A 23,440-nucleotide genomic window follows, 5' to 3' on the forward strand; every position below is an offset into this window, starting at 1 on the left:
TAAAATGAATCATTCATGTTTCAGTGGTGCTTTTGGGTGTTTATTTTTCTATGCTTCTGTACTGGGAAAGGAGACTTCATATCAGGAATTATGGGAGAATGCCTGGCATTTAGTGTAGTGAGGTTCAGAGCATCAGAGTAAAATGAATCATTCATGTTTCAGTGGTGCTTTTGGGTGTTTATTTTTCTATGCTTCTGTACTGGGAAAGGAGACTTCATATCAGGAATTATGGGAGAATGCCTGGCATTTAGTGTAGTGAGGTTCAGAGCATCAGAGCAGTTGACATTATAGACTTCAAAGAGTGCTGCTGGATTGGGAGTCTCCTTGAGAGAGGATTATTATTTTTTAATTTAATAATTTCACTTATTATTTGACATCAGAAAAAGATATGCTTGGGGTTGAAAATATTTGAACATGGAGACTATGTTCAGAATAAGGATTGCCTGAGACCTGGAGCTTGCCATAATAAATGGGAGCAGATTATGTATTGTCAAATTCAATATATCAATGAGAGTGATGACTCAAGTGGAGATTCAGATTGTCTGATTGGGTTCAGTGTTGAATAATGTCAAATAGAAGGTTAAAAAAATTAGAGTTGAAGAAATGCTAGGTATCAAGGTACGAGTAAACCATGGATTTAATGCAACTAAAAAGAAAAATGGAAGTAAAGAGGTTTATTACGAATAGCATGCTATCTGTCAATGCGCTATATCAATCTCAATTCGTCGTCCTAGTTGGTCATAATATATCTTTAGCTTAACAGGAACATGATTTTCATGAGTCTTTCGATTGTCTGTCCCAATCAACGAGTCCGAGCCCAATGCAATCTATTTTACGCTGTGCATATGGAGTGGAATATTGTTACCTAACAGGTTCAATTTGTGGAGTTGGATTCTGTTTATAAATTCTCATGGCTAATTCTACACTTCATGGAGTTATTGCTTTAATTCATTCAAATAATGTACTGATTGTATGATGTCCTCAATTTATTCAGATCACAAATATGGTTGAAAGTGCCCATATTCCAGTTGACTTATAAAGGAGAAATCTTATTAGCAATCTAAGTATTATTTTCACAATTTCTTATTAGCAAATCAGACTAATTAGGTTTCTAAGTTGGATCAACATGCATAAGGAATATTCAAGCTCTCAGAATGCAAGATAACTTCTAAGGAAACTATTTTGGCCTAGTGTTTACCAGACTTGAGTCGTTTGAACAATTTACATGATGTGTTCTTGGCAGCAAAAATCTCTTGACTATCCTACTACTGCATCGTCTCTCTCCAAATCATGATCTTCCACCTACCAAGTATCATAGTATTATAACGGGAAGATAATAGTTATTCATTGTAATGCTTATTTGGGGATGTCACTTCTATTACTCAATTATCATGTTTCCCAAACAATGTGAAAGTATCCTTACAGAAATTATCTTTATATTGTTGTTCTACAGTTTATTAACCTAAAGTCTTAAATTCTTCTTGAAAATGGTTACAGGGGAGGGCAGTGGAATTCTGGCGGTCAGTGTCACAAGGAAACTGAACCAATCTTCAACGAAACTTTCCTCTCAAAATACCCTGCAAAGATGAGAGCTGCTGAGAGTGTTTTTGAGCAGATGAAGACACCGGTGATTTACCTCAACATCAGTAGGCTTACTGACTATAGGAAAGATGGGCATCCTTCAATATACAGAAAAACATACAAAACAACTGAAGAGCATAAAGCTGCAGAGATGACTCAGGACTGCAGTCACTGGTGCCTGCCAGGAATACCAGACACATGGAACGAGCTGCTCTACGCTTCTCTACTCCTGAATGGCAAAGGATCATGGAGGCTATGAATTTAACTCATGCATTTTAGAGATGATGACAAGGATTATGTCGAAGAAAAGGAAAAGGGAAGACCACCTAACAGGAGTTGCTCAAACTCGATAACCATTTTTTGATTTTTATCGAAGATGTCAAATTCCTGAATTCAAGCATTGGTGCATACACAATTCTATACTGAGGTTTTGTCCCATCCTCCTACCCCTTAATTGTTTGAACATGACCGAAATTTGAGAGGCTTTCACTCTGAGGAAGTTTTGCTTATAATGTAATAAATATAGGCTTTGTCATTACCAATGAGAAATTTTAAATTTTGTATGTATACATCATTTTCTGTGTACTGGTAGCACCAAAAAGGAGCACAGAAGAGCCAACATTGCTAGAAATATAATCAGAAATCCATTAACACGATAACAAGACCCGTAATGAAAACATTGCAGCTGCGCTAGTTCAAATGAACCTGAGCAGTGATTATTTGCTAGGAAACAAGCACAGACTTCCACAACGCCAAAGCTAACAGAAGTTGCACATAATTATTTATTGAAGGAAGAACTTGAAACGGAAACGAAGAGAAATTGGTTTCCAATACCGCCTTTTGGATGACTTGCCGGCTTGCCATGCTTCAGTTACCAGGTACAGATAACTGTAACACGAACAAACTGATAAAGATTAGGGAGAACAAAGCTTGACAAAACTTTCAAGCTCCTCTATTCCTCCCTCTAAGTTATCTTGTTCTTTCTCAAGATCCATGGATGGACTCTTGCCAAAATTCTTCCACGGCCAGCATCAGCCGAGGGCTCAGAAGAAAAGCACAGTGTTTTAGGAATCTGATGGGATCCTACAAACTTCAGTGAGGAAGTTAGAATCAAGGTGCGAGGTGTTGACCTATAAATAGAAGATGCTGATTGTGAAGTGGAGAATAGATCATTGACCCCTTGGTATAAAATAATCTGTTTTCTTTTTCTCTCCTTCTTCACATTGTTCTTGCCTTTTGTACTGATTGCATTTGTTTTTCATTTCTGTTAGTGCGCAAGAATGTGAAGTGTGACCTTTCTTTTTAATTCTCCAGGAAATGTCATTGCTATCCTCTTGAAATGAGAACAGTATCACTTTCATGAGATGTTTCTTTCATAAGTATAGCATGGTTATAACCATTCAGATAATCATCAAATTGCACCCATATTATTTATCCTCATTTATCCTTATGATTCTGTTTCTGATCATTCAGCAAGCTTCCTAATTGCTCTCAGTGTGTTCCTGACTGTTCTGATGCCTCCCATGTATTCTCATCTCTTATCCTCTCCTCTGCAAGCTTATTTTATCTCTACTCATGTTGCCTAATTCAATTACTTGCATAATTTAGTGTCTGAAGGGTATTATCGTCTAAGAGAATCTTGTAGGGCAGAAGAACCACGTTCTCTTGGAACATTTCCTCTCTCTTTCGAATATTGACTCTCTACTTTCTTGGTGTATCTGTGCATCCACTACCTGAAGCTTATCCCGAACTTTTCCTCTCTTTCACTCCAAAACCTTATAATCCTCCACTACTTCCTCTTTTCAATCTAAATTATCATTTAAAAAAAAAAAACTTTTGAGCTGATTTAGCTCTACAAGCAAAGGATCAACAACGCCCCCACTATGGAAAAAGGAGCGTGAGCAGATTTGTTAGTGGATCAAAGCCATCAACATGACCAAAGTGGAAGTTTACTCCATGAGAGAGTGAAGGAGGGGCCTCCAGCCCCTACAACTTACTAATAATGTTTTTAATCTGAACCTTCTCTCTTCTCTTTTAACAAAAGGGCAGTTGCCTCCTCAGATGTGCACCCAATCATAACACTTGGACTATCCACTCATGCTCAACTTTCTCTTTTGCACCCACTACACTTTGACGCAAACAAACAAGCACTCCTTTATTCAAAGACACCTTTACATCTGTGAAGAATTTGTGCATCTTCAACACTAGCTTGTTTTGATTCTTTATTATGCAGATATCAACACATATTTTGTCGTCAAATCTGATGGATAAGGATACATATTAGGATGCGAAAAGAGGGTTGATACAACTAGATTATGTTGTGAGCCTAGGCGCGTCGTGCCTTTTATCATTCATGATTATAAATGGGATTGACTATAATAAAAATCAGTTATGACATATAATTGGAACAAGCTCTTGGTTCTGCAATCTTAGTATATCATAAGGCAGTCTCATATTTTCTAAAAAAAATGTCATCAAAATGAACATCATGGAAATACAGATAATTGGATAGTCGCGTACCCGTACAAAAGCTCCATTGCCCTAACAAAAATGAGCTTCAATTCTTGGAGCCAAACTATCCACGAAAAGAAGCAGAATCAGACTCTAGAAGACTATCCACCCTACACATGTACAGGGGAGGGTTCAAAATTTCTAATGACTTTCTATTTGGATTAAGAATTTAAGTGTCCCAGATGAAATTAATTTTTCCTTCAATTTAAGGTTAATCTCCACAAGGTCCCTCCATATGCCAGCACAAAGTTTCTCTATGCATGGTTCTGCCAATTTGATCAACTTAATAGCTGAAAGAAACCTGCAAATTTGAGGTAGCAAACAACTTGTTATTGTTAGATCTAATATTTGAGATCTAAATCTTAAAGCCATGATTAATTCAAAGAGATTAACAAGAATCAAAAGGTGCAGAAGCATATACCTGAATCCATTGAGGAAAACTTGATTAGGGTTTTGATGATCTTCTAACCTTAGAGTTTCTTCTGCTTAAGATCTCTTTAGATGGGGATAAGAGAATGAGAGTGGCTAACCCTAGATTAGGGACCATAACTCCATATATATAGGTGTTGTACATTTATAATTTGGCCCCTCATCAAATTACAATTACAATCTGGTATCTGCACATATAACCCCATGATTTATTTAAATACCCATTAACCCAAATTGATTGATCACTTTAAGTGGGTTATCCTTAAAGATAACAATACACATTGATTAATCATATGTGCCCATAAATAGATTTAATTAGATTTAAATCCAACAATCTCCCACTTGGGCACCATATGATTCCTTAAATTGTGTATAACCTTATGAGCTCAAAATTGCTATCACTGAAAAGGTATTTCCGAACAATCTCGTCCATTGACTATATCAATATAGGATCAAAGCAGCCTTCGTCACATTTATCGTGACTCGACCCATCAATGGTCACATATACCAATACAATCAAACGACATAGATCAATCATGGATGTGCAGCATGAAAATTACATACAATGTGATCAGTACAAGTCTATTTTCAACTGGTCCTACTTTAGTGAGGTCAAAACCAAACATAATGTAACAAAGTGTCTTAACTGAATACTTTATTCTGATCAGACAATACAACCAAACACAAAACATCAAAAATTACAAACTCCCACTAAATCATGATATCCTCGAATATCATCATACCCATATGAGCAGTGTGCTCATGAAAGACCTTGTGTGGCAATCCCTTAGTAAGAGGATCTGCTATCATGGAGTTTGTCCCAATGTGCTCTATGGATATCTATCCACTCTGTACCCTTTCTTTCACAACCAGGAACTTAATGTCAATATGTTTTGACTTAGTTGAGCTCCTGTTGTTATTGGAATATATTACTGTAGATTTATTATCACAATATAACCTTATTAGTCTTTCCACATTTTTCAGAATGCACAGTCCCGTGACAAAATTTTGTAGCTATATTCCCTGATTGGATGCCTCATAGCAAGCTACAAATTCTGCTGCCATAGTGGAGGAAGTTATGAGTGTCTGTTTAACACTTTTCTATGATATAGCTCCTCTTGCTAACATATAAATGTAGCCTGATGTAGACTTCTTGCTATCTTGGCATCCAGCAAAATCAGAATCAGAGTACCCAATGACCTCTAGCTATTCTGATTTTCTGTATGTGAGCATATAATCTTTTGTTTTTTGAAGATACCTCATAACCCTTTTGACTGCTATCCAATGATCCATACCAGGGTTGCTTAAGTATCTGCCTAACATCCCAACAATGTACGCAATATCCGGATGCGTACATACCTGAGCATACATTAGACTTCCTACAGCCGAAGCATAATGAATCTTCTGTATTTCCTGAATTTCAAGGTTGCCTTTAGGGTACTGATTGAGACTAAACTTGTCTCCTTTAGCCACAGGGGTGTCTACTGGTCTGCAATCTTGCATGCCAAATCTTTTAAGTACTTTATCGATATAGCTCTTTTGTGATAATCTAAGTATATCTCGAGAGCGATCTTGATGTATCTGGATTCCTAATATAAAAGAGGCGTCCCCGAGATTTTTCATCTCAAAATTCTTTGATAAAAATCTTTTGGTTTCGTGCAACATACCTATATCATTAGTGGCAAGCAATATGTCATCGACATACAGAACCAGAAAAAACAGAACCAGAAAAATATATTTACTCCCACTGAACTTGTGATATACACAGTCATCAACAATGTTCATCTTAAAACCGAACGAGATAATTATATACACAGTCATCAACAATGTTCATCTTAAAACCGAACGAGATAATTATTTGTTGAAACTTGTAATACTATTGACGAGGAGCTTGCTTGAGTCCAAAGATGGATTTCCTTAATTTGCAAATCATATTCTTTGGGTCTCCTGACACAGTTTTCTGGTTGCACCATATAAATCATCTCATCAATATCGCCATTGAGAAATGCAATCTTAACATTCATCTGATGTAACTCAAGATCATAATGAGCAACAAGTGTCATGATTGTTCTGAAAAAGTCTTTCGATAAAACCGGAGAGAAAGTCTCTGTATAATCAATGTCTTCCTTTTGAGTAAATCCTTTAGCTACAAAACATGCCTTATACCTCTCCATATTACCATTTGTATCCCGCTTGGTTTTAAAAATCTATTTACAACTAATTAGTTTTGTATCTTCTGGTAATGGAACAAGTTCCCAAACCTTATTGTCTTGCATAGACTTGTACTCTTCATTCATGGCATGAGAGTTAGACCTTTTCATGGCCTGAGAGAAGTTGATTGGATCATTTTCCAACATTCCATTACTTTCCTTATGTTCTTGGAGAAATACAATATAATCATCCGAAATAGCATTTATCCTTTCTCTCGTGGATCTCCTTAATGGCACTGGTTCTTGAGTTTGTTCAGTTTGTTCTTCTGGAACAGGGAGTTGTTCAACATTGTCATCTTGAGGTTTCAGATTTACTTCTTGAGCAACAACAGCAGGTATATGAACCTGAATATTGTCAAGAGTAACTGTATGAATTGGATCTGAAGCCAATTCCTCCTCAAAAGCAATGTCTCTAACCTTATTTCTCCCCCCAAACTCAACATCCTCAAAGAATGTTGTTGTTCCCGTCTCAAAAATATTCCTGAGTGTGGGATTATAAAACTTATAGCCCCTAGAGCGTTCAGAGTACCCAATAAAATAGCTGCAAACTGTTTTGAAGTCCAATTTCTTTTCATTTGGCCTATAAGACCTTACTTCAGCTGGACATCCCCAAATATGTAAGTGCTTTAAACTGGGCTTTCGACCAGTCCAAAGCTCATAAGATGTTTTAACAACTGCTTTACTTGGTACTCTATTCAGAATATAAGCTGCTGTCTTTAGTGCTTCTCCCCAGAGTGACTTTGGTAAAGAAGAATGAGCAATCATACTTCTTACCATATCCTTAAGAGCCATGTTTCGTCTTTCAGCTACACCATTCATGCTAGGTGAACCCGGCATGATGTACTATAGGACAATATCGCATTCCTCTAGGTATCTAGCAAATGGTCCTGGACGTTGTTCATCTGAACCATCATATCTGTCGTAGTACTCACCACTACTATCAGATCTAACGATTTTAATTCTTCTGTTGAGTTGATTCTCAACTTCAGCTTTGTAGGCTTTGAACATGTCCAGAGACTCAGATTTTTCATGAATAAGATATAGGTACCCATAACGTGAGTAATCGTCTATGAATGATATAAAATACTGTTGACCATTTCAGGATGCTATAGGAAATGGCCCACAAATATCCGTATGTATCAATTCTAAGACATCCGAAGATCTGTTGGCACCTAATATCTTAACTTTGGTCTGTTTTTCCTTGATACATTCAACACATACGTCGAAGTCCAAAAAATCAAGGGAATCCAAAATGCCATCAGACACAAGACACTCAACTCTACCTTTTGAGATATGACCCAAGCGCTTATGCCATAATGTTGCTGAATTTTCTTTATTTAATTTACGCTTAGTACCACGTGATTCCACATGCAAGGATTCATTATAAGAAACAATTGTATCAAGCAAATATAGGTTGTCATATGTACTCAAGTAACCGGTTCCCATAATATTTGAATTAAAAGATAATCTGAATTGACTATTTTCAAATGAACAATAATAACCTGATTTGTCCAATACAGAAACAGAAACAAAATTCCGTCTAAAAGACGGTACTACAAAAGTATCTTTTAAGTCCAAATAAGAACCAGTTCATAATAGCAACCTAAAATGCCCAATTGCTTCCACATCTACCGATTGTCCGTCGTCCACAAAAATATGTCTTTCAATATCACTTGGCTTTCGGTAGCTCATACAACCCTGCATAGAAACACTTATGTGAGTAGTAGCACCAGAGTCTAACCACCAAGTGTTTCTAGGTACTGAAGCTAAATTAACCTCAGAACAGACCAAAGTAAGAAACATACCCTTATTAGCACGCCAGACGTGATATTTGATATAATCATTCTTTACGTGTTCAGGCTTGTTACAGAAGAAATAACTCTGATTATCCTTATGTTGTTTCTTCTGAACTGGACCCTTAGCAGCTTCATTATCATTCTTTCTTTTCTTGCCCTTATCCTTAGAGGCATAAGCCAAATGAGCAATTTCTATCTTATCTTGCTTTAACCTGTCTTCTTCTTGCACACAGTATGAAATGAGCTTATTTAGAATATATTTCTCCTTTTGACAGTTATAACTAATCTTGAACTGACTGAACTGTGCAGGAAGAAACAATAAAATCAGATGCACCAATAACTCATCATAAAGATCGAGTTTAAGTGCCTTAAGTTTTGAAGCAATATGAGACATTTCCATAATGTACTCACTGATATTTCCTTTGCGCTTATACTTCATCGAAATCAAGCGAGCTAAAAGCGTGCTTGTTTCTACCTTATCGTTTTTCGCAAAATGCTGCCCAATTTCGACAAGGAAATCTTTAGCATTAGTAATCCATTCGAATTCTATGCCCCTGAAGGCTTCCGGAACGCCACGCTTAATGATCATAAGACTCATGCGATTTGAACGCTTCCACTTCTCATACTCCTTCTTTGCATCAGGAGTGCTATCCACATTGAGAAGTTGAGATTGTTCAGTTCTTAATGCAAGGTCTAGATCCATGCAGCCAAGAATAATTAATATGTTCTCTTTCCAAACCTTGAAATTTGTCTCATTTAGCATGGGAATTGAGTTGATGTTAGCAGAAATTATTGCAGTAGATGCATTAGCTGAAAAACAAAAAAAAATGCTCACATTAATAACCATAATTAGTAAGCAATAAAATTCAAATAATGACAAATCTCATCCAAGATATCCGGTACAATATTAATATCAAGTCTTTGGACAGTAATATTAATTACAAGTGATATCTTGTTGCAATAATCAAACATTGACAATAACACATGTCAAATAATGAAACTATCTTTGGATCGATTCACTATCCACATGTAAACCTTATAATTGTCACATGTTTATCATCATAGATGTGTATGCAGTCTAAATAAATATTAACCTTCCTTTGGGCCGATTAAATATTTACACGAAAACATATACACAAACATCTGACATCCCTCATGATCAATCTACACAAGAGATGTTACTTTGGCAACTTTTTATTTCAATTAATCAATTGGAGTGAGAGACAACCTTAATACCTTAGTGTCATAAAATTTGAATTAAATAATTGATTAACTACCAAATCAAACTTAAATTAAATTAATTTAAATTTAAATTTCCATAGCTTAAATAGGGCCTCATTTATTAATTAGTTAAATTAAGCATACTAAAATTGGGCCCAACACCAAATAGAGTTAAGTGGGCTGTGCCCTAACTCAAATCGTTGCAGCCTTCTTCTTTCACCCGACGAAAAAGAAGAGCAATAGAACGAACGCGAGGTTCGTTTGAGAACGAACGCGAGGTTCGACTTGAGAACGAACGCAATGTTCGTTTGAAAATGAACGCGAAGTTCGACCTGAGGATGAACGCGATGTTCAACTTGAGAACGAACGCAATGTTCGTCTGAAAACGAACGCGAAGTTCGACCTGAGAATGAACGCAGGGTTCAACTTGAATAGAGCGCGAGGCTCGCCTGAGAACGAACGCGAAGTTCGTCTGAATCGAGCACGAGGCTCGCCTGAGAACGAATGCGAGGTTCATTTGAATTGAGCGCGAGGCACACCTTAGAACGAACACGAAGTTCGTTTGAATTGAGCGCGATGCTCACCTTAGAACGAACACGAAGTTCGTTTGAAGCTTTCAAGCCTCGCCAAAAATTGAGGTAACCACCTCCTTAATTCCCGCACGTTTTCACGCACGAACCCTTAGGGTTTCATTCTGAAACCGTCGCCGTCATTGCTCCTGCACCCAAGGTCAAAACCCTAGGGTTTCCTGAAACCGTCGGAGTCGAAAGCGAGGCCGCCAGCGATACTTCACCGGCGAGGAGCCCGGGACCGACGACCAAACAAAATAGATCCAAAAATTCCTCGATTTTATTTCAAAACCAGATCCAGAATCGAAAGATAACTTCTTGTTTCAGATCCAAAAAAAACAAAGGAAAAACCAATAAAAATAAAAAAACTTTACTGGTCATAAATTTTTTTACTGTTTATTTGAACAGTAACAAATAAAAAAACGTTACTGTTCATCCGTGAACAGTTCTTAAAAAAACACAAATTAAGATCAAAGAACCCTAATTTTAATCTTAATCTCTTAGAACAAATCACGGTGGCTCTGATACCACTTATTAGATCTAATATTTAAGATCTAAATCTTAAAGCCATGATTAATTCAAAGAGATTAACAAGAATCAAAAGGTACGGAAGCATATACCTGAATCCATTGAGGAAAACCTGATTAGGGTTTTGATGATCTTCTAACCTTACAGTTTCTTCCGCTTAAGATCTCTTTAGATGAGGATAAGAGAATAAGAGTGACTAACCCTATATTAGGGACCATAACCCCATATATATAGGTGTTGTACATTTGTAATTTGGCCCCTCATCAAATTACAATTACAACCTGGTATCTGCACTTGTACATTTGTAATTTGGCCCCTCATCAAATTACAATTACAACCTGGTATCTGCACATATAACCTCATGATTTATTTAAATACTCATTAACCATTACAATTACAACCTGGTATCTGCACATATAACCTCATGATTTATTTAAATACTCATTAACCCAAATTGATTGATCACTTTAAGTAGATTATCCTTAAAGTAGATTATCTTTAGATGGGGGTGTTTGTTTTGTTTTTTTTTTGGATATAGGGTGGATTTCAAGTTTTGGGATGTAAAAAGTGCTCTTTTTGAGTTTTGGGATTCCATAAACTTTGTTTGTTTCAAAATTAATTTTGGGATATTGAATCCCTAAATTATAAACAAATAATATATTTTTAGGATTTGTGAAATCCTCTCTTTTGTTTTGTCCTTTTTTTGGGATATAAGGTGGATTACAAGTTTTTTGGGTTTTAGAATTCCATAAACAATGTTCGTTTCAAAACCAATTTTGGGATATTGAATCCCCAAATTATAAAAAACTATTATATTTTAGAATTTGTGAAATTCTACAATTGAGAGAGGATGTAGGTTGGATATTGATGTATTAATGCTAATAATATAAGATTAATATATTATATATAATATTATAGTAATATAATATTTAATATAATACATCTATTCCTCTATAATAATAGGAGGACCCAAGAATCACTGTTCATGCTATAGTAAATGCTGCAGTAAATTACTGGTAGCAATTATAATATATATATATAATAATATAATATATATATTATATATATATATTATATATATAATATAATATATAATATAATATATATAATATATATACATATATAATTATAATATATACATATATATAATATATATAAATAATATATTATATATATATATATATATAATAATATATATATATATTTATTATATATAATATAATATATATAATATATATATATAATATATTTATATTATATCTATATATATATATTATTTATTATATATATTATATATCATGTATCACTGTTTCATGCTGTAAGTAAATGCTGCAGTAAATATAATGTAGGTAATATTACATATATTATATATATATATATATAATAATAATATATATATAATAATTATAATAAATATAGGAGGACCTAAGAATCACTGTTCACACTGTAGAATTGCTGTAGTTAAATTACTGTGAACATGTATATATATTATATATATTACATATATTATATATATATTATATACAATATATATTATATATAATATATATTATAAATTACTATAGCATTATATATATTATGTATATTACATTTAATATTATATATGTATATATATTTATATAATATTATATATAAGATATATAATATAATACATATAATATATATTATATTTATATTATATAAATTATATAATAATATAATATATATATAAATAATATTATATATAATATATAAATATATATAGGAGGACACAATAATCACTTCTGTTGTATAAATATTGCAGTAAATTACTGCTAGCAATTTAATATATTATATAAAATATTATATATATATATATATCTAATATATAAATTATATATATTATGTTATATATATAATATATTATATATTATATCATTTATATGTATAATATCAATATATATATAGATATATAAATATATAATATATTATATATATATATAGATATTATATATATATATATATATATATATATATATATATATAGGAGGACCCAAGAATCACTGTTCATGCTGTAGTAAATATTACAGTAAATTACTGTAGCAATTTATATATATTATATATAATATTATATATGTATTATATATTATAATATATAATATAATATATATGTATATATTATATAATATATATTATATATATATAATATTTAATATATCTATAATATATATATATATATATATATATATATATATTATATACATTATATAATATATGTTATTAAAATATTATATAATATTATATAATATAATTTATAGTATTCCAAATCCCAAAATATTGATGAAACAAACAAAATATTACAAATTATAGTATTCCAAATCCCAAAATATTGATGAAACAAACATAATATTACAAATTTTGGTATTCCAAATCCCAAAATATTGATGAAACAAACAAAATTTTAGAGATCCCAAAACCCACAAAAAAATTTATGGATTTCAAATTCTATGGTGAAATCCATATCCATAAATTTTAGGATTTGAAACAAACACCCCCTAATCATATGTGCCCACAAATAGATTTAATTAGATTTAAATCCAACAGTTATTCCAAGCATCAAATTGTCCTCCATCGAAGAAACAAAAATACTTTACTTAGGGGCTGTAGAAAGTTTACACTGAAACACTGAACACAGGATTGTCTTAGGAAAGAAAATTAGATTGTTACCGAAATTAAAAATAGCAAGGATGCGTAACAAGAGATAAACTCAAATACAACGGAAATACAGAGAACATAGATTGACAAAATGGCCCTACCAGCAATGCATTCAAGTTTGTCATATATAACAACCATATGACTTTGTTCCAAGCAGATACTAAACGAAACATTTCACATAACAATCTTATAGACAATCTTACAAAATCAAACCAATTATTTCAACAAAATGAGAGAAATTTGGCACTCTATAAACCTAGATAGTTCTACGCTTTCCTCCAAGTAACATGCTAGTCCATTGACACTCGTTGACCCTGTTTGGATACAAGAGTTGGAAGTTGAAAGGTAAAGCGAGATCCATTTGCCCGTTGCAGAATTGAGTTTATGGTTAGTTGTTCCAATAGAAAGGTGTATTCCTAAGTCCCACCTTCTTACCACGTGATGGGTGATTTTTCATTTTTTTTGAAAATGACAAATATATCCTTCATGTCAAAACATGCGTTGTGGGGCCTTTAATTTCTTTGCCAAATTTGTACCTAATTATATTATGTATTCAACTAGTTTGATTTATGGGTTTTTTTTATAAAAAAGACCTTTTTTGCTAAATAATTAACAAAATCGACCATTTTGCTAATTATTTAGTAAAAACAACCTCTTTTTGGCCAATAGGCCAAAAAGAGGTCGTTTTTAAAAAAACAGCTTGCTCGAGACACACGGGATTAGTAGTCTCGTATGTTTTGTGTGTACTAATTGCGCATTAAAAAATAACCAAAACATACGGGACTACTAGTTCTGTATGTTTTGTTTATGATTAGCAAAACTCATTACCTCCTCAACTTCTTCACAGGCATCGCTTTCCTTCCCCTTCCTCCTTGTCCTCCCCCAAATCCCATTTTCCCATCAAATCCCTCCCTAATCAAAACCCTGCCCACACCCACACCCACCCCCTTTCTTGACCCCACCACCCTCCACTGCATCCAAACCCTAACCTCCTTCCACCTCACGCATTGCCTCCCCTCCGGTGCCTCCCTCCGCATCCGCCCGATGGGCCCCCAAGAACTGGACCCCCACCATCACCTTCCTCGCCGAGTCTTTGTGGATGTTGTCGGGGTACGCCAAGCTTCTTGAATTCTTGATAAAGCAATACGTTGTTGAGAGGAGAAATTTGGTTCCACATGCTGTTCTGCTTGTTGGGGTTTACAAGGAGGAGGAGAGTGAAGGGGAGCTGGCTTGTATGGCTGAGGTTTCGTTTGATGTGAGGGGAGTGAACAAAGATCCTCTGACGCCGGTGGCACCGAGGAATTGTCCTTATGTTTGCAACATGACTGTGAAGAAGAAGTTGAGGAGGTAATGGGTTTTGCTAATCACAAACAAAACATACGGGATTAGTAGTCCCATATGTTTTGGTTGTGATTAGTGCACACAAAACATATATGACTACCAGTCCCGTATGTCTCGAGCAGGTTGTTTTTTAAAAACGATCTCTTTTGGCCAAAAAGAGGTCGTTTTTTGCTAAATAATTAGCAAAACGGTCGATTTTGCTAATTATTTAATAGAAAATATCTTTTTAAAAAAACTCCTTGATTTATCTGCAAAAGACATGCGTGCGCGCGCACTGTACAATATACAATTACACATACATATACATATAAATATATGCACGCACAATGTGTAATTGTTGTGTGCATGTGACCACGTCTATTTGTATGTTTTACAAAATTGGTCAGGTTCAAACCCTGGATATATTTCATTTTTTAAAATAAGTTATCTCAACATTATATGGCTTAAATGGGACAGCCCAGGTTGATCTAATTTAAGTGGGATTGATGCGGGTCAAATGAATATACTTGTTCAATAAATAGGTCGGATACGAGTCAGCTATAATTGGATCAACCTGACAATGACCCAGCCCAAATATGACCAGAAACAACCCCAATTACCACCCCTAGTGTCCACCAAGCATCTTGGCCAGTGGATACAATCATATGCATGTCGACACAAGGATTGGTAGACTCCAACTCTGTGTCTGTGCTATATAGATCAAAACATAGCTTAATGTATTCATGCAAAAGTCAGCTCTTTCATACAGCAAGAAAGAAGAGTAAGATATATGATTCTTCCTAAATTTCATTGCAAATGCTAATCATGAAACTAAAATTAGAATACATTGGTCGATATTAGAGACAAGTTCAAAGAGGCTTTTTGTGGCTGAAAATGGAGCGAACAAATGGAGATGTACTGTTTCCGGGAATCCGCCCCCCCCCCCGCCCCGATTCCAAAGTGCTTGCGATTTCATCAGAGAGCATATTTGGGGAGGTGAATTGGTTTCCTACTGTATGGGGAAGACGAGGCATTCTTAGTCACTCTTTTATTGCTTGGTTAGTAGCTCTAACTAGAATTAGAACAAAAGATTGGATGCTTAAGGTTGGTATACTACAAGATGATAGATGTGTCCTTTGCAATAATGGTGCAGAAAGTAGGGACCATTTGTTCTTATTGCTATCCTTCAGGTGATCAAATTAAGGACCCCTAATAGAGGTTTTCAGTTCTTAGAGTGGTTTCAGAAGACGGTTAAAGGAAAGAAGAAGATGGGCTGCTTAAGGAGGGGATTATTGTTAGCTACCATGTACAGAATCTGGCAGGAGAGGTACTAAAGGTTGTGTAAGTCTGATCCTCACCCTCCTAGCTGGGTTGTTCATAATTGTATTGCAGATATGAAGTGTAAATTGAGTAAGTAATTGAGTAAGAAGGTGCATAGGAGATTATCACATAGGATTTTTTTTTGTTGCTGCAAATATGAGTTCTTGATGCTTGCAATTTATGAGTATCTTAGGTGAGGTGTCAAACCTGGGAATGCCTGGTTATCATTGTAAAGTTTGTTAAGCAATGAAAAATAAATTACCTTCTCCACCCACCCAAAAAAAAGGAAGAAGAAGAAAAGGAGAGAGAAACTCTACGCACAAGCGATATCTTCATATATAAATTCAAGTTTATTTTACCTTTGCTGAGTAAGCACAATTTAACACACTGGTTTAACTATCAGACGCTCAGAAGAAGAAGAAAAGGAGAGAGAAACTCTACGCACAAGCGATATCTTCATATATAAATTCAAGTTGATTTTACCTTTGCTGAGTAAGCACAATTTAATACCCTGGTTTAACTATCAGACTCTCGGGTTTCCATATGCGAAGAAGCTGATCATAAAATGAACAAGTAGCAACAAAGGACCCTCTTTCGGTACTAGCTTGCACACATTCTGTTCTTTGCCAGTCAGCTCCATATGCTAATGACTCATGCTTGGTATAAGATTCCATTATATCTGCACTTTCATCTCCAACCCTAACAATAGCAAAACCATTGTGCATGCACGCGGCCAAAACAAGGCCTTCAATTGAAGGATGATTTTTAAGCCTCCAAACTCCTCCCCCTAAACAAAGAGAATATTTGCTCACAGGCTTCGACATTGACCGTAGATCCCAGACTCTGAGGAACTCATCATAGCTTCCAGTGAGAAGTATATTGGAATTCATAGGACTCTGAGCAAAACAACACACACCCATCTTATGTGACTTTGCATTTTGAAACACCAAACTTGATGGGTCCTCTCGTAAATCCCAACAATTAAACCGACAGTCATCTGAGCCAGTATATAGTAACTGTGGGGTGCTGATATCAAAAGCTGTTGCCCAAACTTCGTAGCCATGTGCAACCCATGACTGAGAAATTTGAAGTTGGGATTCTCTCACAGAGGCGATACATATAGAGCCATCTGAAAGGCCAAGAGAAACTGAACTAGATGATGGATTCCAGTCCACACACAAGCACATTGCGGGACTTACCTTTTCTGTACATACTTCACTTAGATCAATCCCTGCATTCAATTGATTGTTTTTGTCATGCAACTTCAACTGAATGATATGTTCATAATTCTGGTAGAGAAAATTAAGGAGTAAAAATGTTAAGGCCCTCAACTTTTAAGTAAGAAATAAGACTATCAAGTAATCAGCAACAGAAAACCTAGTCCTAATTACTGAAAAGAGTGAGAGTGGTTGGCTGAAAAATATCCATAATTAACCAATTAAAATAGTAAAAAAAGGCACTAGACAACCAAGTGGCGTATGCAGAATTACAGGTAGACAATATCAGAAAAAGAAGTGTTATTTGCAGATAGACCCTCTACAATATCAACCAACTGCTGATAGAGCCCCCTACAATATCAACCAACTGCTGATAGACCCCTTGTAGTTGTATTGCAGATAGTCCTCCTGAATGAATCCTTTTTTACTCTTCCAGTTTCATCCTCAAAGAAAGAGAAATTTGTTGACAGATAGACCTCCTGAAGGCAAAAGAATAAAAAATTCACTCAGGGGTCTATCTGCAACAGTCAAATTACAGGGGTCTGTCTGCAATTGAGTGATAGTACAAGGGGCCTATCCGTACTTAACCCGAGAAATAGACAACAATATATGCAACAGGTTATAAAGAACTATAATGAGACAGAAGCAGAGCTAAAATGAGACAGAAGCAGAGCTAAGGAGTTTATAATGATTTATACTAAAACCATAAATAAGAAAATGAAAATTATAAAACGACAATTATTACCAGAAGTTGAATTGTCGTTCAACTGTAAACAATAAAGAGTCAAACAACCATCAGCATCAGCTTGAGCAAGTAAAGGATGCTCAGTGGATCCAGGAGCATTCCATTTTATATCAAAAACACCAATAGTTTGTATGCGATGGAGCAACTCAAGGCCCATATTAGAATCAGCAGAGAAAAGTGATATGCTTCCTGAACGATTTGGACGAGTGCCCTCTTCTAGTGTGTATGTCGCAGCAGCCAGAATGTGGTGGAAATTTTGCTGTGGGCAAAATTCAACCACATCAGCATTCCCATCCAATTTGCACGAAGCAACATCCATTCTGCAATAGCTGGTACAAAACGAGTGATTTAGGGGAGTCGCCAATATAATGTATAAGCACTTAAGCGGACACTGTCCTATGGACACTTTAAAATATAAGAAACAAATATCCCACTGCACCAGATGCGTGCATGAGAATATGAATGAGTGACGTAGTTGAATTGTCAATGAAAATAGTTTTTAGATTATCTTTTGGACTTTCCAAACGTGAGGGCATTTCCATAGTCTTTTCCAAGTGTGAGGGCATTTCTGTAACTTTTCGCAAGTGTGAAGACATTTCTGTAGTTTTTTCCCAAGGGCGAAGGCATTTCAGTAGTTTTAGCGCGAGGGAATTTCCGATATTCTAAAATGCAACTCACAAACCAAAAGGGGTGCTTCTCTTAAATATATAGCAATAGTATAGATCTACTGCTAAAAGTAAGAAGTTAATTCAAATGCATCGATAAGATGAGATTACTAATGTGATAACAATATACAACACAAAGTATACATTGATGGTTACATGGTGGTAGATATATTTCGAAATGCAACTTTGCAAAAATTCATTGAGTTGGTCACATCCTACTCCTTAATTTCATATATCCAAGATTGTTTAGTAGGCTTAGCTTTAGCCTTCATTGAACTATTAACTACAATCTTAATACTTAACCTAATTACACATACTGAAACCATATCAATCTTTTTTTGGATAGATAAACTGTATAAATCTTTAATTCTATCATTAGTAAAGGGTGCCTCTAACATCATATACATCGATTAGTAGATAGTGGGCATAATAGTATGCATACCATTGCACTTATCATAATCAAGCATCACAACTTTTTCATGCTAATATTATCGAACAGTTGGTGTGCAATTCTCTCCTAGCATTTTATCCAAAACCCCAAGGCATCTACAGAGTTCAGAAATCAATATCGAGAACCTAATAAAGTCGGTTTAAAACAAAAACTGGAACTCAATGTTAAAAATTGGAACTTCAAGTTCAAATCAAAATTGGAACCTGGTGAAGATGAAACTTTGCTAGAGCAATTGCAATTTAAACTCCATTACAATTCATTTCTATTGAAATTGCAACTTTACGCTCACATTTGCATAAGTTTTGGGCTACAGCGCAGAACTTGTTTGAATAATCCAGTTGCATTTCAACTACAGTTAACAATTCTCATGTTGTAATTCTTAATTCCTTCAGTTGATCACCAATTTCATCCCAAATATATATACTTGAAATTAGCTATATATGCAGAGTTTAAGTAAATTTACACTACGAAATAAAAAGGTTGAGGAACAAGAACTCGCCTGATTTCGTGAACCTAGAGAAGCAGCTAACTGAGCTAAGGAATCCACAGAGGAGGGCGTTTTTGGTTTGCTTGCTTTTGAAGAGAGGTTTGGGTCGGGCTCAATTCTTCTAAAAAGTTAAAGGCCCAACTAGAAGCCCTAATTGAAGTTAGGGAGTTTGGACTTGGAAAATGTCTTTTGCCTTTTACATTTATTCCCGGGTTATTTGTAAATTAAATTAAATAAGATAAAAATTAAGAAAACGAATGTTGGCGTGCATGTTAATCTTTTCATGTAACTATTGAGGTTATGTTATACTTATTAAGTTCATGGTGCACATGTTAAGATTATGGTGTGCTTGTTAAGTTTGTACTATAATTGTCAAAAATGAATAAGTATATTTTTTACGGTACTAGTCCCTTAAAATCTATAGTATTAAAAAATCTGTCTATGAAATCACTGAAATTGGCATTAAGTCCTCTAGTTGTTGATCTAATTCCCAATGTTGGAGGTATTATGTTTAGAACGCTTTACAAATGTGTTTATGGAGTATCTGTGCTGGTAGAAGGCCGAATGAGATCTTGAAAAAGGGATTTTGATTTGTAATGAAGAAGGAGTTATATCTTCTAATACCCGTGGCGGACCCACCCTATCGAAAGTGGAGTCACGTGACATTGCTTCCTCAAAGCCTCCTTGTTATACATTCATATCTCTTGATTCTCATAAAGAAACCTGTTGGACCCTAGAGGGGACGTGATTAGGGTCTTATGCTAATCTAATCCGATTTTTTGCCAATTAAAATTTATTAATAAAATTATTCTTACAAGATAGATATACAATTTGTTATGAGCAAGAATATACAATATGAACAAAGAGATATATCCTAGCAAAAAGGTATATGATGAAATATATGCAATGATATATAAATTAACACAAGGGTAAACAATCTAAACTAAAGATACAATTATGATAGGGCAATATAAACAATGCAAACACACAATATGATCACGGAGTTCGGACATTCCGTCCTACGTCTCCGCTCCCCATTCCCGGGGAGAAATCCACTATCACAATTGGGTTTTCTACGCTAACCCGAATAACGTTTACACCACACAATATCGGTTTTCAACGCTCACCGATCAACGATCACAATCTCACAATGTAACTACACTCCACACGCTCTAAGTGTTGGTTTCTCCGTGTCCTTCCTCAAGTGCTTGGATACAACATCTCCCTAGGTTCGTCAACCGACGCCACTCCTCTTGGAAGCAACCCCGTCTCTCACCACACATTCCTCTCGGTGTACTAGTATAATACAAAGTGAATCTCACAATTAAATCTCACAAATCAAATGATTGTTCTCTAAACAAGGTAAGAACTCAATTAAGCACAACTCTTAGTCACAAACCCACAACCCCAAATTATACTATGAATGTAAATACAATAAGCTCAATAGGTTGTGTGTGAACAAAGAGATAAATTATACTATGAATGTAAATACAATAAGCTTGACTTGGTACACTTACGGAAGAAGCTTGAACTTGGATCTTTAACTTGAATTGCATTGCTTCACTCCACAATTTCGCCAACCTCCATTTGATATGATCGTGAATGCTCGATTCCATCCATCCTCCAACATATTGTTTGCCTAGAATAAATATAAAACACAAACACTAGACAAATAATATTAGATGTAAATTGTTTGTTAAATCATCATCAAAACAAGAAGACCAACAAAACCATGTTCTCAAATTTACCCAACTTAAGCTCAAATAGGGGGCGTCCAACTATACCGTAATAACGCATGTCCCATGGGCATGTATCTTGAACTAATTCACAAAATTGTTAGCTCGTGCAATTGATATTCTTGGGACTTAATTGCACTTAATACCCTATAGTTTCTCTTACTTGTATTTATATACTCTCAATTGTTTTTAGCAGCACTTGTATACTGTAAAGATTTTAAAACTTTCACTTATATACCATCACTTGTTTTTTTGCAACAATTATATACCCTAAAGTTTTTAAAATTTGCACGTAAATACCCTTATTTGTTGGAAAATTTATAGTAAAAAGAATGAAAGAAATTTGATTTGTATTCTCTCGATCTTAATTATAATTGGATTTCCTGTTACAAAAGAGAGGAGAATGAATTTGATTCTCCCCTTTGTTTAATTCTGGGTTCTTCACGGTGGCGATGAAGTGCCTCCCTCGAATGCTCGCGTCGAACTCTGGACGAGTTGATAACTCAGATCGAGTTTAACTCTAAATGAGTTTGAACTCTTAAAAAAGAGTTGATTTGAACCGAAAGTTCAGTTAATCAGCCAAGGGAATGCTCCAAGGACTTTGTTGCTGTAGAAAGCTCCAAGATGCCCGATCAAGGATCCCCAAAAAGTCAGCCAAAAAGAGGATCCGAACTCAGTTGAGTTTCCCACTATTTATATGGGATTTAGGGGTGTAACTGCCCTCTTAAATCTCTCCTTAATGAGGGTTTAATAGGGTGTAACTGCCCCCCATGAATCTCTTCATGATAGGGTAGTGATCCCCTCAAATCTTGGGGAGAAAACGGTTCTGGAACCGTTCAAATCGTATTTGAATAAGTCAAACGCTGAAAACAGCGTTCTGGGCCCGAACTCTGCGTTTTAGGCCTAAAACGCACAGTTGGGCCTGTTTTAGGCTGAAAACGCACAGTTGGGCCTGTTTTAGGCTGAAAACGCACAGTTGAGCCTGTTTTAGGCTGAAAACGCACAGTTGGGCCGCGCAGAGATGAACTCTGCGTTTTGGGGTTATAACGCAGGTCCGACCCGTGCGTTTTGATGTTACAACGCTGGTTCGAACCGTGCGTTTTGATGTTATAACGCTGGTTCGACCCGTGCGTTTTGATGTTACAACGCAGGTTCGACCCGTGCGTTTTGATGTTATAACGCTGGTTCGACCCGTGCGTTTTGATGTTGCAACGCAGGTCCGACCTGTGCGTTTTGATGTTATAACACTGGTTCGACCCGTGCGTTTTGATGTTGCAACGCAGGTCCGACCCTTGCGTTTTGACTCTGTAATGCAGAGGTGAACCTTAGGCGGGCTTGGCAAGCTTCAGGCTAAGTCCAATGTTCTGACGAAGTCCAGTCTTGCAGACGGACTTCAGAACATAACTTGTTGCGAAGAACAGGTCATAACTTTCAAACCGTAAGTCGGAATTGGATGAATTATATATGAAAATCAGCTATCTCGACGAGACGGAGCCGACCAAACTGACCCCATAGGGTTCGGTTTGTTCCATCGGTTTTGCCAAATTCCTTACTGTTTGAGAGATATCTGTGTTTTAATATGAAGAGACCGTCAATTTGTAGTCTCTTTTGCTAGAGCGTTGCAAAGATCGTCACCTTGTAACCTTCATCTTGGCTCCTTGAAAATCAGATTGTAACTCCCGATGTTGATTGTGAAGGCTGTTGAATTAGAGCTTTCATTAGTTGTTGTGAAGGTCGTCAGATTGTAACCTTATGGAAGTCGTCAAATTGTAACTTCTGTCATCGGTGTTTGATGAGGATAAGATATCTGTTGTGATTTTTAGACAGCCTACAACCCTAAAGTTAATAGAAGTGTCACTTAGATACTCTCAAGTTTGCTTTACTAGGGTATTCAAGTGCAAATTTTAAACCTGGAAGCGGCACTTGTTGTGAGGGGTAGCCACCAGGCCCGAGCAAGATTAGTCTCATTTTCAATGTAGGA

The 23,440-nt window shown here is 35.5% G+C and overlaps 3 protein-coding genes across 5 annotated transcripts in view; 1 reads left to right on the forward strand and 2 right to left on the reverse strand.

The window, feature by feature from the left end:
- LOC109844202 (protein trichome birefringence-like 2) overlaps positions 1-2,148 on the forward strand; it is an 18,832-nt gene extending 16,684 nt beyond the window's left edge. For both annotated transcript variants that reach the window (XM_020413161.1, XM_020413162.1), the window contains exon 5: positions 1,498-2,148. In XM_020413161.1, the coding sequence (XP_020268750.1) occupies positions 1,498-1,840 (343 nt within the window). In that variant the 3' untranslated portion in view covers positions 1,841-2,148. The remainder of the gene's footprint in view (positions 1-1,497) is intronic.
- Positions 4,017-19,792, reverse strand: LOC109845310 (diphthine methyltransferase). 2 transcript variants are annotated; one of them, XR_002248292.1, is made up of 4 exons: positions 19,736-19,792; positions 18,121-18,449; positions 16,518-17,389; positions 4,017-4,393 (listed from the first exon to the last, which is right to left on the reverse strand). XR_002248292.1 is itself a non-coding variant. In XM_020414547.1 (4 exons), the coding sequence occupies exons 2-3, from the start codon at positions 18,437-18,439 to the stop codon at positions 16,662-16,664; spliced, it is 1,047 nt and encodes a 348-aa protein (XP_020270136.1). In that variant the 5' UTR covers positions 18,440-18,449; positions 19,736-19,792; the 3' UTR covers positions 4,017-4,393; positions 16,642-16,661. The 2 variants fall into 2 exon arrangements, 1 of the variants encoding a protein (XP_020270136.1); XM_020414547.1 differs by having other exon boundaries at positions 16,642-17,389.
- LOC109845311 lies at positions 8,344-8,921 on the reverse strand. The gene is made up of 2 exons (XM_020414548.1): positions 8,537-8,921; positions 8,344-8,429 (listed from the first exon to the last, which is right to left on the reverse strand). Exons 1-2 carry the CDS (start codon positions 8,919-8,921, stop codon positions 8,401-8,403), a joined length of 414 nt encoding a protein of 137 aa, XP_020270137.1. The 3' UTR covers positions 8,344-8,400.

This window comes from Asparagus officinalis, chromosome 6 (assembly GCF_001876935.1).
Source record: "Asparagus officinalis chromosome 6, Aspof.V1, whole genome shotgun sequence".
Taxonomy (NCBI): domain Eukaryota; kingdom Viridiplantae; phylum Streptophyta; class Magnoliopsida; order Asparagales; family Asparagaceae; genus Asparagus; species Asparagus officinalis.

Coding starts and splice junctions, on each gene's coding strand:
- LOC109845311 (XM_020414548.1), bottom strand. CDS start 8,921: ATGTCTCATATTGCTTCAAAACTTAAGGCACTTAAACTCGATCTTTAT. Junction 8,430..8,536: donor CGTCTGGCGTGCTAATAAGG/GTATGTTTCTTA, acceptor GTTTCTATGCAG/GGTTGTATGAGCTACCGAAA.
- LOC109845310 (XM_020414547.1), bottom strand. CDS start 18,439: ATGGATGTTGCTTCGTGCAAATTGGATGGGAATGCTGATGTGGTTGAA. Junction 17,390..18,120: donor GAACGACAATTCAACTTCTG/GTAATAATTGTC, acceptor AATTGAATGCAG/GGATTGATCTAAGTGAAGTA.